Genomic DNA, 17714 nt, shown 5'->3' on the forward strand with positions numbered 1-17714 from the left:
AAAGGTCAAAATTCTTTGATTTCAGCTTCTTAAATGTGAATATTTCTGGTTTCTTTGTTCCTTTATGACAATAAACTGAATATCTCTTTGGACAAAAGAAGACATTTGAGGACATCATCTTTTGGTTTGGGAAACACTGATGATACTTTTCAACATTTTTCTACTTTTTATTGACCAACAACTAATCTATGAATTGTTTAAATATTGGACAGATTAATCGATGATGAAAATAATCGTTAGTTGCAGCTCTAATAATCATTACATCCAACAACAAAACAGTTTAACACAGTTCAACTGCACAATATATTTGTGTGTGATATTTGATAACTAAAACCTCTTTTGCCGATTCCCGTTCAGCATGGGTTCTCTTCCCTCCATTTGTCTGAACAATCACTGTTGCATCTGATGAATCAGAGGATACTGCCAGGAAGTCTTCTGACACTGACAGAGAGGAGTTGTCTGATATCGGTGACTCCAACGAAGTGTATGAAAGATCATCATGAAGCACAACTGTAAACAGTTTAAAAAAATGTAAACACAAAAGGAAAAAATAATTCGTTCTCCACAAATCTCTTTAATATTGACGATCCACTCCTGGCCTCACAAGTCTGAGTCTCACCTGTTGACTTGTCAGTTGCCACCCTAACAGTAAGGTTTCCTGCTTGCACAAGCTCCTCAAAACACATCTGCATCGATTTCTGTCCCTGTTTCATCCGTCAAGTGCAGCTCACTCTCAAGTGGAAGATCTAGCTTTTGAATGACTGATAAAAAAAAATTAAATTCAGAGTAATGGAAAAATTATAATAAACAGAAATTTGCTATACTTGTTTTTCTTAACATTTTAGGTCAAGGGCACACAGGGCATTACCATTAGCTATCATAAACACACAGGGCTTGAAATTAGCGGTCGCCACTCGCCATTTGCGACCCAGATTCCTCTGTGGCGAGACAGATTTTTAGCTGTCTCGCCACTTGGCGAGCTAGAAAAAAAGAGACTCCCAATCTGTTTCCAGGATTTCCCCCAGTGTATTATAAGCTTATAGTCACCTGACAACGTCACAACTTAGTCGCGCATAACGGGACACGTCACGGATATCATGCTTATCAGACCGCTGCTGCTTCACAGCTGACCGAGAGGAACGCACCGAGTCCACGTTAACGTGAGCCAAGCCGCGGCTCCAAAAGTCTCAGTCAGCTGCTGTAGCATGGCTGGTAGCTGTTAGCTGTTAGCACGCCGGAGTCGGTGGTCAGACTATCCGACGGACGGACGGGGGGTATTTGAACACTGTACAATCAGCGCGATATAGCGCATTTACGAGCGGCAAAGTGCCAACTGTCCATGCGCCCGTGTCTGTGTGTGTATGTGCTATATAACTAGTGACGTCGAAATACAATAGTGAAGCAACTTGTTGGTTTTGGCTAGTAAAAAATCTGTCTGGCGAGTAACTTTTTTGACCTAGTAGGTCAAAAAGTTAATTTCAAACCCTGTAAACACAACTCCATAATATGAGACATTTACATATCACATAATTTCAGTAGATATTATAATAATTAGTCAATTTCTCTGCTCTATTAAAAATGATGCCAACCTTTCTGAAGAAATGTGTTGAAGTCATCATAGCCATCTTCAGTCTCAGCCACTTTGACATACTTCTGCGTTTCTCCAAATCGCACCTTCACCAACATGATGTACTAAAAATAAAAAATAAAATGAAATAATTAAATAAACTACTCATGCCCGTAAGAGCAGAGCACCGTGTGGCAGGCTAGGGTGGTCTGGTGTGTCTGTTTCTCCAGGAAGCCTAACTTACAGCAGCAACATGCTAACTTAACTTGCCCGACTCACAAAGCTAGTCTGACTTTTAGCATTATCAGCAGTCTTTGGGCAGGCAGGAGCTCAACCCCCAGGCCCAGCCCCGGCTCTCTAAAGGCGGGTCCACACCGCACCGACTGCCCGACTCGCGTCGGTAAATGAAGTCGGGCTACTTAAAATGGCCGACTCTAATGGCGGACATTTGAATCGGCTAAAATGAACGCCGACGTGGGCCGATTCGAGCGACCACACCAAGGAGACTCATGTCACGGACGCCGACTCTCTCAAAGACGCCGATTTTCGGTCCGGTGTGGACCCGCCTTAAGTTACTCTATCGCCTGGCATTTTCATCGAGACGAGACCATAACTAATTAATTACCGTACGCGCACGGAACGACAGATTTTTCCCGACAGAAATCAGTTAGCCTCGTGCGCGTGCTAACGCTACGTCATTTTAGCTAACTTAGCTTTTTCCTCTCACAAGAAATGTGTAGTTATATACCGTGTTATCCGAACGTGTAGCCTATACTTACGCTAAGCAAATTGTGTACATTCATCAACACTGATGTGCAAAAGGAACATTAATGCACCCTTGAAAAAATATAAAACAGCCGCCATGCTAACCTTAACATGGGACTTAGCCTACCTTGTTAGAGCTATAACGTTAGACAGGACATTCGACACATATAACATTAAAATACTACTGCTTACAAAGTATTATTAAATGGGCATGACGCCTTTCATTTACTTACAGAAAGATACTCCGTAGAGTCTGGAGGTGAAAAGAAAGTCGTCCTCTGCCGACCTGCTCGAGCCTCGAGTCTGACTCCGAGTCGTCCCGCTCTTTAGACAAACTCTTTAGACAACATGCTCAAACTGTATACAGTTTGAGCATGTTGATCATTTATATAATTGTATTGCTCATGTAGGGACAAGAGTTGGAAATTAGCAATAGCTATAAACTCTCTGTACAGCACATCAGTTGCATTCTTTGTATTGGAACTATGTCAACTGTATCCCTGTTTATCCACTGTGTCCCTATTTAAATTCTATTCTATTGTATTCTATTATATTCTATACATGGGGGCCAACTCTAGCACTGAGCTATCACCCACTATTAACTCAATGGAATACACAATTGTAATTATAGTCGATATAGTAGATATTGTAATATCTACTCGTGCCCGTGTGATGGGGCAGTGATATTATAGTGATATATAGTATTATAAGACTTTTTTTGCCAGCTGTCCTTCCTGAATTTGGCAGCTCCAACTGTGTTGCTTTTTGCCTGAATTATGTTTAACGTCTTCATATTTCTATAAGATTATGGTTTGCTCCTCGTACGTGAAATATGCCGCTCTGCTGCCCGGAGACTGCTCAATGTTTGATTGGTCAAATACTGCAAACCCCGCCTCTTTTAGCTCGATTGCATTTGTTTAGTGAAGTCAGATAACAGATAGATACCCTGGATATGTTGAACTCGCTTCGTAGTACAGGCCTCTGGTACCACACCTGTCATCTAACATTGCTTTTTATGGAAAGAAATCCCAGTTAGCTGCAAAAACATCATGAATGCTAAACAGAAATTCTTCTCTAAAAGCAGTTGCTGCAGCCAGACCTGCTGGGGGGTTCTATTTCATCCTTACTGACCGCCAGAGGCGGTGCTTAAAGCACTGGATATCTCCACCTCGCGCATGCGCATTTCGAGTACCAATAACAACATAGTCACCTGTGACCCCCACGTGACACCAGGAGGGCTATATCTTCCGGTGTCGTAAGAGGATCTGTTCCTTTTCATCTTCTCGCTGCGCATGTACCGTGTTGCACTTTGTGCTGAGAAGGAACTTGGAAACTTTGCTTACAGCTGGCTGCGTGCAGCCTCGTGACGACAGTCGGAGCCGCGGGCAACCCGTCCTCCAGAGGCTGTGGCTAGCTGATCTTCGTCTGAGACCAGACCAGCGTGGAGTCAGGTTTGTGTCGGCGTTTGTTGGTTGAGGCAGTGTTTTTCGCTCCCGATCCTAGCACTCGTTGGCCTCCTTGCTCTCAATGTTGTGTGTGGCTTGCCGGTGAAAGTAGTGTTTTCGCTCCCGCTCCCGGTAACGCTATTATTTGACTTTTGTTTAGCAGCAGCGCTTACGCTCACAGCTAATTGTCCTTGGTTGATTGCTTACTGGTGAAGGCAGTGCTCCCGCTCCCGGTAACGCTATTATTTGACTTTTGTTTAGCAGCAGCGCTTACGCGCACAGCTAATTGTCCTTGGTTGATTGCTTACTGGTGAAGGCAGTGCTCTCGCTCCCGCTCCCGGTAACGCTATTATTTGACTTTTGTTTAGCAGCAGCGCTTACGCTCACAGCTAATTGTCCTTGGTTGATTGCTTACTGGTGAAGGCAGTGCTCTCGCTCCCGCTCCCGGTAACGCTATTATTTGACTTTTGTTTAGCAGCAGCGTTCACGCTCACAGCTAATTGTCTTTGGTTGATTGCTACTGGTGAAGGCAGTGCTCTCGCTCCCGCTCCCGGTAACGCTATTGTTTGACTTTTGTTTAGCAGCAGCGCTTACGCTCACAGCTAATTGCCCTTGGTTGATTGCTTACTGGTGAAGGCAGTGCTCTCGCTCCCGCTCCCGGTAACGCTATTATTTGACTTTTGTTTAGCAGCAGCGCTTACTCTCACAGCTAATTGTCTTTGGTTGATTGCTTACTGGTGAAGGCAGTGCTCTCGCTCCCGCTCCCGGTAACGCTGTTATTTGACTTTTGTTTAGCAGCAGCGCTTACGCTCATAGCTAATTGTCTTGGTTGGTTGCTTACTGGTGAAGGCAGTGCTCTCGCTCCCGCTCCCGGTAACGCTATTATTTGACTTCTGTTAGCAGCAGCGCTTACGCTCATAGCTAAGTATTGTCTGGTTATTTGCTGGTGACGCCACGCTCCCAGTAACACTATTATTGGCTACCTACTATAGGAAGGGTGATGGCCCATCCATGTGTCGCCTGTGCGGCTCCTCTTGAGTCTGAGGACGGTCATGACCGCTGCCCTCCTTGCCTCGGCCTCGAACATTTGAGAGAGGGCCTCACTGACAGTGCCTGTATGAACTGTGGCCTCCTGCCTTGGGTGCTCAGGGTGGCTAGGCTGGCAGAGTTGGAGCGTCGGGCGACAGCTGACGACCCCTCCGCTTTGAAGAGTCTCCCTCCACATCAGTCCCGCCGTTGTCGGCCTCGACATGAGGGAGCTGCGGCCATGGGTGCCCCCCCCCCAAGAAAAAGGGGAGGGGCGGGCTGTCCTCCAAGGTGGACGGTTTGACGGCCGACATGGAGCAGATGAAGGCGCTCCTCCTGGCCCTTCAGCCTGGGGCTGGTCGGGGGCCGGCTGGGCTACAGCCTGCCCCCCCCGCGGAGGATGCGCCTATGCTGGACGATGCCCTGTCGCTGGCGGCTTCGTCTAGCCTGTTCCGTGAGGCCGTTACGGAGGACGACACCTCCCACACTTTGGGGGAGGCCTCCTGCTCCTCTGCTCGGAGCTCTCTGCAGGGGGCAGCAGACACCTCTATCGGGGCCATCATGCGTATGGCTCTTGCTCGCCTACAGCTGGATGTGCCACAGACAGACGCGGCTCAGGCTAGCGCCTTTTTCAGGCGCAGCCCTGCCCCGACCGCACTCACTGTTCCTCCTTCAGAGGAGTACTTGAAGGAGCTTCATGCGTGTTGGAGGGACACCAGGGCCCTTTCCCATCCGTCCTCAGACGCCCGGACCTTGGCTGCCATGCATGATGCGGCACAGGTTGGGCTAGGCCGCATGCCGCCAGTTGAGCCTGCCATCGCGGCCCTCATTTTGGCTCCTGATGAGGCTTTGAGGCCGGATGCCAGGTGTCCCCGGCCTCAGTGCAGGGTCACGGACGACCTTCTCACAAAGGCCTATGATGCTGCGGCACGCATGGGTCGGATTGGCAATTCCCTTTCCCACCTACTGCTGGGCCTTTCTACCTCTCTGCAGCAGGCACAGATTGATCCGTCGCTGCAGAGTCTGAGTGATGCCTCATTACAGGCATTTGCCCTCATGTCGAGGGAGCTGGGGCGCACAATGTCCACCATTCAGAACCTGGGGAGCTCTTTGGTTCTGCTGCCCTGGAGGCGCTGGAGAGAGCTGCCCAGGCTACTCAGACCAGGCAGCGGCTATCCGGTCTACGCAGGAGTGTGTCCGCTCCTAGCAGGCCCAGGGGCCCCTCGGCTGTCCCCCGGCAGCGCTCTCAGCCACCTGGTTATCCTGGTGGCCTGCGGAGGTCTCAGCGGCCTGCTCAGCAGCCTGTTGTTGACTTTCGGCCCCCCGGGCGCCTACCTTCCCGGCAGCCTCGTGCCCCGCAGCCTGACCGCCGCCCCCCCAGAGCCTCGAGAGGCGGGGGGGGGGCAGGCGCTAGGGCCACGGGGCCGGTCGTCGGATGTTTTTCCCAACAGCAGCTCAGTTACTGGGCTGCCTGTACTTCAGACCCCTGGGTAGTTTCCACCTTAACCCAGGGGTACGAATTGCAGTTCCGACGCCGGCCCCTGGCCTCCAGCCGGGTCGAAATGACGCTTGTCAACGATCCGGCGAAGGCCTTAGCTCTGAGCCAGGAGTTGTCCGCCCTCCTGGCCAAGGGTGCGATCGAGCCAGTGGACCCTCTGCTACACCCCAGGGGGTTCTACTCCAGGTACTTTCTGGTGGCAAAGAAAGGTGGTGGATTTCGCCCCATTCTCGACCTGAGGGGACTCAACAGGTTCCTGAAGGTGCTCCCATTTCACATGCTGACCACGTCAGACACGCTTCGTGTGGTGACCAGGGGGGAGTGGTTCACCACTGTAGATCTGAAGGATGCGTACATCCATGTCCCAATTGCGTCGCACCATCGATGCTTCCTGAGATTTGCTTTTCGCGGGCCGGCATTTTCAGTTCAGGGTTCTTCCCTTTGGCCTCTCCCTCTCCCCGCGGGTGTTCACCAGGGTTGTCTCGGCAGCTCTGGCACCCCTGCAGAAGCAGGGCATGAAGGTTCTGCCATATTTGGACGACTGGCTGGTCTGTGCACCATCCCAGTGCCTGGTGGCCCAGGATATGGCTCGGCTGCTTCAGCACGTGGCCCGGCTGGGCCTGACAGTAAACTTTCCAAAGAGTGTCCTGGACCCATCCCAACGGGTAGTATACCTGGGGATGGTCCTGGACTCAGTCACTATGAGGGCGTATCTGTCGCCTCGGCGTGTAGACGACATCCTCCTCCGCCTTCCCCTCTTCAGGGGTGGCAGGATGGTGCCATTCCTTCGGTTCCTCCAGCTCCTGGGCAAACTGACAGCTGCTTCAGCTGTGGTGCCGTTGGGCTTGCTGTCTCTGCGCCCACTACAGATGTGGCTGAACAGCCTCCACTTGGACCCCAAGTGGCACGGCTACCGGAAGGTCAGGGTGTCTCGGCGGTGCCTCTTTTCTCTGTCCCCATGGAGACAGAGGTAATTTCTGTCTGTGGGTGTACCCCTGGGCGCCATTCCATCCCGCCGGGAGATGGTCACGACCGACGCTTGCCTCTCGGGGTGGGGCGCGGTATGGCAGGGCAGGACTGCCCAGGGGCAGTGGCCGGCCCAGCACCACACGCATATCAATGCGCTAGAGCTCCGTGCTGTGCATCTGGCGCTTGTTCACTTTCTGCCTCACCTGTTGGGCAAGCATGTGCTGGTTCGTTCGGACAACATGTCCACTGTTGCCCAGATCAACCACCAAGGGGGCACCCGGTCTACACAGCTTCTCCAGGTAGCTCGGAGCCTGTTGACTTGGGCGTATCCCCGTCTGGCCAGCCTGCGGGCAGTTTTTATACCAGGGGAACGGAATCTGGCCGCAGATTTTCTGTCGCGGCGGAAGCCCCCACCAGGGGAGTGGCGGCTTCATCCGGAAGTGGTGGAGATGTTGTGGGGTCTTTTCGGCAGGGCGGAAGTGGACCTCTTCGCTTTGGCGGAGTCAACACATTGCCCCCTCTGGTTCTCCTGGACGGAGGTGACCAGCCCCCTTGGCCAGGACGCTCTGGCTCACGACTGGCCGCAGTGTCCTCTGTACGCCTTCCCACCGCTGCCCCTGATTCTTCCAACACTCCAGCGGGTACTTCTGCAGGGCCACAGGCTCCTTCTGGTGGCCCCCTTTTGGCCAGGGAGACTGTGGTTTCCATTGCTGCGCAGGCTCTGCTGCAGCTCTCCGTGGCGCCTCCCCTACAGGACGGACCTCCTTTCACAGCTGGGGGGTCTGATTTGGCATCCGGACCCCGGTCGCCTCCAGCCCTGGGCCTGGACGCTACAGGGCCCGACCCACTGCTGAGGGCTTGCCCTGCGGACGTCAGGCATACTATTCTGAACGCCAGGGCACCATCTACCCGGGTTCAATATGAGAACAGATGGAGGCTGTTCTCTAACTGGTGTGTGGATAAGGCAGTAGATCCAGCACGTTGCTCTGTGGCCACTGTTCTGGAGTTTCTGCAGTCTCTGCTGGATGGTGGTCGCGCTCCTTGAGTCTATGTGGCTGCTATTTCTTCCCGACACGAGATGGTCGACGGAGCCACAGTGGGGTGCCGCAGGTTGGTGTCCCTCTTCCTTAGAGGGGCTCTGAGGCTGCGTCCCCCTAGGACCCTGAGGGCTCCAGCATGGGACCTGCCCCTGGTGCTGGAGGCCGTGTCCGCTCCTCCCTTTAAGCCTTTGACCCAGGTAGGGTTGAAATGCCTTTCTATGAAGACAGCTTTTCTGCACGCCATTACCTCTGCGAAGCGGGTCGGGGAGTTGCATGCCCTCTCCGTGGCTGATACCTGCCTGCGGTGGAACCCCGATGGCTCAGGGGTGGTCCTGTGGCCGAATGTGGCGTTCCTACCAAAGGTGCTTTCACGTGCCCATCTTAACCAGCCTATCCAGCCCGCACGCTTTGACTCCCTGTCTGAGGATGGTCAGTCGGAGCTGCTGTGCCCGGTACGGGCTCTTGAGGCTTACATTACCGCCACTGCCGGTATGCGGCAGTCGGAACAGCTGTTCGTGTGTCATAGTGGCCCTAACAGAGGCCGTGCGCTTTCCAAGCAGCGGCTGTCCCACTGGGTTGTGGATGCGATCACGCATGCCTATGGGGCCAGTGGCCGCCCCCCGCCATCCGGGGTAAGGTGTCACTCCACCAGGAGTGTTTCAACGTCATGGGCGGCACTAAGAGAGGTGCCCCTGGAGGCGATCTGTGCTGCGGCATCATGGACGTCACCTGGCACATTTGCACGTTTTTATCGGGTCAACGTCGCTGCTCCCCATCCGATGGGTGTGGTCCTGTGTCCAAGCGCTGCTGCCCCCAATGAGTGAGGTGGGTGTTGGATTCTTTGTGACCTTGTTGGTATGGGTCATCCAGTGCTTTAAGCACCGCCTCTGGCGGTCAGTAAGGATGAAATAGAACGAAAGTTACGAATGTAACTACGGTTCTATGAAATCTGGATGACCGCCAGAGCATCTTGTCACTCAGAATCCGTGTGTTTTCGCGAGAAGATTCTGGGAACAGATCCTCTTACGACACCGGAAGATATAGCCCTCCCGGTGTCACGTGGGGGTCACAGGTGACTATGTTGTTATTGGTACTCGAAATGCGCATGCGCGAGGTGGAGATATCCAGTGCTTTAAGCACCGCCTCTGGCGGTCATCCAGGATTCATAGAACCGTAGTTACATTCGTAACTTTCGATTTCCATGCGTAAACTGACCGTAGAAGAAAACAAAACAGATATGTGTTTACATGCGAATGCTGCAGGTGTTAAATACCTGTGTCGAAGCGACTCTGCGTGAAATGACCCGAGCTCCCTGGGCCCGAGCTGGGAGCCAGATGCAGACACAAATCCACAGCAGCATGAGTGTCCAGAGCGCAGGCACGGCTGGGAACCGGAGGACCCTCTGCCCCGACATGGCTGGGAACAAGTGCGGAGGGAATTCTCGGCATGCGGGCATCAAGTCTTCCCATAAGAGTTTCACCCCACCCACACTCTGCAGGAGGAGGAGGAGGAGGAGGAGGGCCCCTCTGCAACTAACTCTGCGTGACTCAGTGTTTCCCGTAAACACAAAAAAAGTCCGCAAATCAACGTGGCTATCAAGTGGCTGATTTCCCGCTGTGCGTGCGTGTGCGTGTTTACTGCATGCTTTAAAGGTCACACGAATCTTGAGATTTTCTCTTTCACGAATGTATTTATTTCTTCTCCACATGGTGATATATGAACATGGTTGATTATAGCATCACAAAGTGTAAACTAACAATTTTTTTGTTTTGTATGCTAGACAATGTTGGGAACACTGAAACGAAATGATTAAATCCAGCTTGAGTCAATCTTTGAGAACTTTGTCCCATTTATTTCAGGACAAGGGATGAGGCTGTCTCCCATTTCCCCCTCTATAATGGCATGTTGTTACGCCCCCATTCTTATAATTCCAGTGTGACATTGGCTCTGTGAATGAAGCCTTAAGGTACAGGATGTCATGCAGATTGTAATATTTATTGTATGAATTGAGTTCTATTATTTCCGCGGTAGACACGGATGCGTGCACGTTTTTTTAAACTGTTTTAAAAAGGCCAGACACAACATAGTCTGCTGCATCTCCATCGATGAGGCCTGTTCCATTACTATGAATGAACCAGCAGGGAATCTTTTCTCCGTTCTTCTGATCCCCCCTGAAGTCTCTCTGCCAGCCTCTGTGGAGCGAGACAACACATGTCATTTGGACCATTTATTCATTTAGGACACACACTGCATGCAAACTGAGACAGGACACACTCAGCTCTGTGTGCATGTATACCTGGTCACATTGAGCTCCTGTCCTTTCACAAACATGGTAGCGTCCGGTTTCTCTGGGACTTCACCTGGACGCAGGTCCGACACCTCATATTCAATCCCATGGTAGAATTGACCTAGAAGATGACCCACAATTTAAAGTAAATATCCTTTTCAATCAACTCATTCTAGCCCTGCATCTCTCCAACAGTAAAAACTGCACTTAAATAATTTTTTATCTATTATACTGTAATGTTAAAAAGATTAAAATGTCTAAGCATCCCTCTGTTTATACTGTATGACAGGTGATTAATGCAGATAATGTTGTTGAAATATGTTTTTTGCTTAATTTAAAGCATATTTACACAATGCTGCAAAACAATTTTTTTGAATTATTAAAAATAAATTCCTCCTTTGAGGATCTTTAAAGTCAAATGTTCATTTTACTTAAATAAAATTAAATCTTCTCCTGTTTCATAACGTTTTAAGGACAAACCTAAGGAAACTGTCCTGTTTGATTTTAAGCCACAATATTTTTGGCCACTTGAGTGAAGCGCAGCATACTGTAAATACTCAATAAAGTTGCCTTTTTACACATCCAGTCAGCACAAATAGACATTAGCATTCATTTGGAGTCGTGTTTCTGGCCGCATGTATTAAAATATTAATTATAACTGCTTTAATGTCTTTCACTGATCTTGTTTTAATCCTGCTTTAATTCTGCCTGGGCTGACACTGCATTCCTTTTAAATCGTCATGATTATGATTTGCCCAGTATACTGTTTACAAAGTGTAGTATGAGGTTAAGTCCTCCATTCAGCCTGTAAGTCGTCATGTTGTACCTAGCAGGCCGTGAACAGAAGGAGACAGGAGGTGGCTGTCCAAGGTGTAGAAACCCAAGTAGTCCCGGTGGTACGGGTGCTTCGCCCATACTTTGTGTAGCAGGATGACAAACTTGACCGAATCCTTTAGAGTTACTGTTAGGCTGTTGCCCTTGGTTAAGAGAAGATCCACACTGTAGGAGAAAACAGGGGAGGGAGATGACACGCATTCATCCTGATCTGGATTTTATATTTCCCATGTAGAAAGATAGTTCTCTTTCACTAAAGGTTCCTTACTTGGGTCCTTTGACAAAAGCTGTTTCAGACCACAGCAGCTTGACCCATTTTCCATCCTGGAGCACTGAGATGTCCTGAGTGCTCACCTGCAGCCTCACCCCCAGAGTCTGGTGGACGATGCCAAAACGCCAAAAGTAGGTGTTCATTTTACCATCAGGGGCAATCTGCTTGTCTCCGATGACCTGGCCATTGACCAAAATACCTAAGGAAACCACATGGGATTCAGTCAGTCGCAGTGTAACTGCTGGGGGTGATTTACTGGCACACATCTGACACAAGAAATATACATACATAGTCAACGGTCAAAGGATTGTCGTGATGATGTTCAGGCCTCACCTTGTGCCGGGTCTCTGACCAGGTTGAAAATGGTCCCTGGCATGTCGTCAATATTGAAACACAGTGCGTCGCCTCTGTCAGGGAGCTCTACCAGGAAATGAGGATCTCCATCCACTGCAGGTCACACCAGAATAATGATATTCAAATACAGAATGGATATGATTTTGTTCTGCCGATGACAACAAGTCAACAAGACTAGGAGAGCCATACTAGCGGCTATTTAAAGTCCACTTACCTAAATATGTGGGTGCCATGTTGGCATAAGAAGGGGGTGCATATCGATGTGCTAAATATAGGAAAATACAATTAAAATTGAAAGCAATGGAGATAGATTTGACTTAATTAATCCCAGAAGACTTTTTTAATGCTGTCTGGTTTTACCCGTTCTTTCTGCCTGTTGTCTTTGCTCTGTCAAAAAACAGATGGACACAAACAACTTAGTACATTGCAGAATTCCTCTGTTGGCATATAGTGGAGTAAAACATGAAACCAATAGTCAGTGCTGCTTGTGCTGCCCAGTATCACTTTTAAAACCCTCGTGTTGTTCCCTTACCCTCAGTCAGTTTATCTGCAATGAGAGGGCTGTCTGGTCCGTCCTCAGTGTCAGGCTTGGTGACCACCATGGAGGTGAGAGGGGTGACAAAGCTGTACTGCAGAGAGATTTCCAGGGCCTTGGCTGTGGCGTTGGCTTTCTCGTCTGGGGCGCCGTTCTTGCTGCAAATCATAATTAAGTTGTCACATATGACACTGGGATTCAGAAAACCATCATAGAATCTATCAATAAATATTACAAGATTGATCATGGCCAATAGCGTCATTGACAAATGATTTCATGTGACCAAAAGATTTCAGGTGGATTCAGGTGTCAGCTACTCAAACAGACCTCTTCTCCAGTAGCTGCTGGATGGTGATGTAAGCCCACAGGCGCTCTGTGAAGTCCCCAAAGATGTACTCCTCCTTTGGGTACATCACGTCCCAGTCCACAGCGCTGGCCTGGCCCTGCACCTTGAAGTCCTCCTCGAACTACGTGGGAGAAAAAAGGATAATACATCTTTTTAAAACTAGTAATAAACATGTTTTCTCTCGACCTCAGCATCATCTCTAAATTGCTACCATTTCCTGTTCCTCACCCCCTGGCCATACACTTCTACCAGGAAGTTGTCCAGGTCATTATCTGTCAGCCGACCAGCCACCACGATCTCTGAGCCGTTAAACAACTGGCTGTAGTGGTTGGTAGTCAGTGAGTCCACTGCGTTGTCAGGATAGCGGAGGTCCACCTCTAACAGCAGAGGGCTGGCCACCTCCTCATAGAAACCCTGGAAGAAACGCATACACATTGTATTATGTGTAGTTGTATAAAAGGTGCTATGAAATAGTTTTTTTAATCATAATTATATCAAAAACTGTGTTTCCATAGTCGTAGAAGAATGAGACATTATAGAGTGCAGGGATGACATATTTTTGTAGGCCAACCTCGAAATTTGCATCGCACTGGTTCCCTCAGCAAATGATTTCAGAATCTCAGATGGGATTTTCCATTGGCTTTTGGATGATTGCAGAGAATGTGACAAACACAATTGTATGACAATTACGCCTTTTGTTCAGCAAGATAATCTTCACAAAAGAGCACCACTTTTATGATTTTTGAAGATTGAATGCAATATGCCAAAAGCACGTTCAGGCATCCAAACACCCTTTAAACAAAACAACCTATTGACTTTGAGAAGAGGGAACCGGAAGTGCAAAAATGCTACTAATTTCTGGGCTTTAGGACTCATTCCTGCAGCGCGCTATTTACAATAGCTAGCTGGTATCTTTCACATTTATCTTAACAATCTCAAGAATTGGCTCAAAGATGGGTTAATAGCTTCGAGGCTCCACCTGAAGTTGAACGGCTGCATCCGAACCCTCATAAATTCTGCGGGCCACTCCCTTGTTTTGTTTGCTCATGACATCCAGGAAGGAGTAATCCACATCGTTTCCAAATCCAAGACAGAACAAAGACATATTTCCTCCGATAGCGGAACGAACATTCTCCTGGATGGTCGGAAGATGACTCTCTCCTTCAAATGCACAGATACAACATGCAGAAATTGAATGCTTAAGTTCATTAATTAAATGTGCACTCACGTAAATGTACAGTCATCCTTGAGTAGATACACACTCCACATGCTCACCACTGTTTGGCATTCCATCGGTCAGTAATATAATCATATCGGCGCTTCTCTCTGGGAGCTTCTTCTCCAGCCTGTCTTTGACCAGCATGTTCACGCCTTTCAACACTGCAAAGTTGATATCGGTTCCTTGAAGGAAAACATGCACAAGAGTGTGTTTATATCATTTACGGAATTAAGATGACATTGAGCATAAAAGCTGTGTCACTTTTTTTTCTATTAACCTCCAAAGTCATGTATCCTTCTGACGTATCTCATGCCCTCAGCCACGTTTTCCTTAGTTGCCTTGGTGAGTGATGCCCTCCAAGTAATGATTCTGTCATCAAACTGGATGAGGCCAAAGTGGTCGTCCTCATGGAGGTCTTGGAGGATCGCCAGCATTGCCTCTCGTGTCTACAAAGAGTTGCGAGGTCAGAGGTCAAAATGTATGCATGTGTGCTTCAATATTTATTGGAAACACATCAACAGTCGGAAGAGTCTCTCACCTGTGTCATCTTATTTCCACTCATTGATCCGCTCCTGTCGATCACAAACACCACATTCTTTGGGACTCTGGGCAGGTCAGGTGGAGCGAAGAAGTGTACGAAGTATCCATTCACAATCTGAAGGGAAGAGAATCAATAAAGAGCAACACATGAATGAATGACAAGGCAAAAGTTGCAAGATTGTTTTTCCCCCTCAGAATGTAGTTGATTCATTTGATGTTGTTGGGGGACAAAATAACAGATTCATCCTTTTTTTATTCTACAACTCAGACATTAAAGAGAATCTGCATAGTTGTACGTGTGAAGCCTGATTTCAATGTGCACGAGTATTCGTTGACAGCTGACCTGAACATCTCCAAGGCCCTGTGCTCGCTTCACATCATAATTGATGACAAAATCTCCGTCGATGACTGTTCCATCGCAATCTGGACACTTTCTCTGCTGCTCCATAGTTGGTGAGAAAGAGATGTGTGCCTGACAACGGGATATGATACAATCAGTTTGGTTTACTCACATTTCTTGGATGAGGCATTTTATTTAATGTGAAGAAAAGAAACTGAAAAAAAAAGAGTGGCTATGCAGGAACTGTAAGAAAGGCAAACAAATAACGTAAAAATCAGAGGCCTGTTGTATCGTAGGTACCTTGTTGTCTGTGACTTGTTTCTCCACCAGGGGGAGCAGCTCATTGGAGAGGAAGGTCGCATGGGCATCCAAATGAGCAATGCCCTGAGGCTCATAGATGTTTGCCACAATCTGTCTCCACACAGGCAGGCAAACACACACACACACACACACACACACACACACACACACACACACACGGACACAGGAGTTGATTGATAAATCACTCACATTTAGAATATCTGAAATGACCGAGAGACAGGATTTGGACATGAACATGGTTTCACCTGAAAGTCCTGTACTGGTTGTTTTGGTTTGACTCTGGTTAGAATCTCATACTGGCCCAGCTTCCTCTGAAGGAGCTCCTCGTAGGTCAGAATAAAAGTCACGTTGCTTTCAGCTGCAATGTTCACAGACACCGAAAACTTCTCCATCTTTCTGCCAGAAGCCCTGTAATGAAACACAGACATCATTAACAGCAGCTAATGTTAAATGATCCATTTGGGTAAAGCCATAAAAATGGAGATAAAGTCTGAATTTTGTGTATTTTATACGTCTCGAGTGACTCACTTGACCAGTCCAGCCGTCTGCCCAGAGGAAACCGCCTTCTCATACTGTTTCTTGGCTTTCTCTTTCTCCTTCACCTCCCCAACATACACCTCACCATCAATTTCCCTGTGAGGCACAATTTAGGGAGCACAACATGATGCAACTTCAGGAAAGGGACCTAACTGGGAACAGGAAGCACACTCAAATGGCCATGATGCCAGCAGGACTGTGGACAGAGTGGAAATCAGGGTGGAGGCACACTGACATGCTGAAGTTGACGATGAAGGCGGTCTTGGGCAGCTCCACTTCAAAGAAGATTTCCTGGGAGGAGTTTGCTTTGTTCAGAGCCTTGGAGGTCATGACGGTGTGGGCGAAACGAGACGTCACAGTGCAGTCCACTCTCACACTGTACACCTCCACCTGAGACAGAAGGAGAGGGAAAGATTGAAACACTAATAGATACAGCATGTTTATACAGGGAATTACTGCAAGATCTGCCTTTTTTGAACGTTGCTTTGAACTGAATGTTTTTTTAAATTTGCAGTCCACATCATTCTGCCCAGGTCTTTATGTAACTGATTCTACATTGGGAGTGTTTTGTGAGACGGATTGCGTGAGTCGACCTGGGTGCTTCATCCCCTACGCAGGGATAGTGTGGATAGTCACTTTCTTTTATTTGCTGGGTGCTCAGGCTGCAAGAGAAGGATGCTGTATGCTGTGTGTAGTTTGCTTCATACCATTATCTTCATAGAATAAATAAAGTTGGCATGAATTGAATATTCTCAGCATCATTATCATGTGTAGAGATTGAGACAGATTGTTTTCTTACCGTGGCCTCATTGGTACTTCTTTTCTGTTACAAAAAAAAAGAAAAAGGAGATTCTTTTTGGGGATGGAAAAATCCACAACTCCGGAATTTGATCTGCCACTGCTGCTTTATGTTGTTTATTGTTATGAACCATCAATATAGCCGTATCCATATTACTTTAAGGATTCAGAATGAACATTTAGAAAGTTTCTGATACCTGCAGTGATTTGGCAGCTCCTCTTGTCCCCTGAAATACAAATGCAGCAGCAATAACATGAACCAACATATCGGGAAAAACATTTGGTGCTGCTTGAGCAAAGACGTTAGAGGTCATGATGTGATCGTAAAACCAAGTTAGACTTAAGTTGCAAACTAGTGTTGAGATTATTCATAACAAAACTGACCGGTGGCAAAATCAGGAGAACCACATGAAATTAATATTTCTGCTATAAAACAATGTGATTTAAAAAAAAAAGTACAAAAAGTTCAGTGAGTGAAGTTACCTGCAGAGTTTCATGGTCCCCGGAGATGACCAGAGCCCCCTGAGCCAGGCCAGGCAGCCAGAGGCAGGCGCTGCCCCACAGCAGCAGCAGGCGAACACCCTGCAGTCCAGACATGACTCCACTTCCACTGAACAGTGGCTGACTTCACTGCTGCGAAAAAAGTTATCTGCCCAGGGGGAGGGACAAAAAGTGTGTGTGTGTGTGTGTGTGTGTGTGTGTGTGTGTGTGTGGGTGTGTTTGTTCGTGTTGGCCTGGAGTATTGACCAACAGACCTGAGCTCAATGTGCAGGAGGTCTAAACGTCGTTGGTAGGAACACCAAACTTACACCTAACATTTGTATTGCCTATTATTATATATTAGTGATCCCCAGCATCCTTTAGTGTAGGCAAATGCAAACACACTGCATTATGTCACAGTAGGCAATTCACACATTTATAATAAAACATGATTACTGCGAGATATAGGCGCCCAATGTCTTTACTATTAATGAATATTTCTGAAGAATCAGCAGATACATTTGCCTCATTCACCCCTCACT

The 17714-nt window shown here is 48.2% G+C and overlaps 1 protein-coding gene across 1 annotated transcript; it reads right to left on the reverse strand.

Moving 5' to 3' along the window:
* Positions 1-10155: 10155 nt before the first annotated feature.
* Positions 10156-17319, reverse strand: LOC311023246 (inter-alpha-trypsin inhibitor heavy chain H3-like). Its single transcript, XM_084024952.1, has 22 exons — positions 17176-17319; positions 16890-16919; positions 16694-16717; positions 16130-16284; positions 15886-15990; positions 15603-15765; positions 15337-15447; positions 15040-15168; positions 14695-14811; positions 14434-14602; positions 14213-14338; positions 13917-14098; positions 13166-13351; positions 12919-13058; positions 12589-12749; positions 12417-12443; positions 12271-12321; positions 12036-12149; positions 11700-11901; positions 11424-11596; positions 10607-10718; positions 10156-10502 (listed from the first exon to the last, which is right to left on the reverse strand). The coding sequence occupies exons 1-22, from the start codon at positions 17287-17289 to the stop codon at positions 10364-10366; spliced, it is 2730 nt and encodes a 909-aa protein (XP_083881078.1). The 5' UTR covers positions 17290-17319; the 3' UTR covers positions 10156-10363.
* Positions 17320-17714: the final 395 nt, after the last annotated feature.

The sequence above is a fragment of the Eutrigla gurnardus genome (genome assembly GCF_963514095.1).
Source record: "Eutrigla gurnardus genome assembly, chromosome: 2".
In the NCBI taxonomy this organism is placed as follows: Eukaryota; Metazoa; Chordata; class Actinopteri; order Perciformes; family Triglidae; genus Eutrigla; species Eutrigla gurnardus.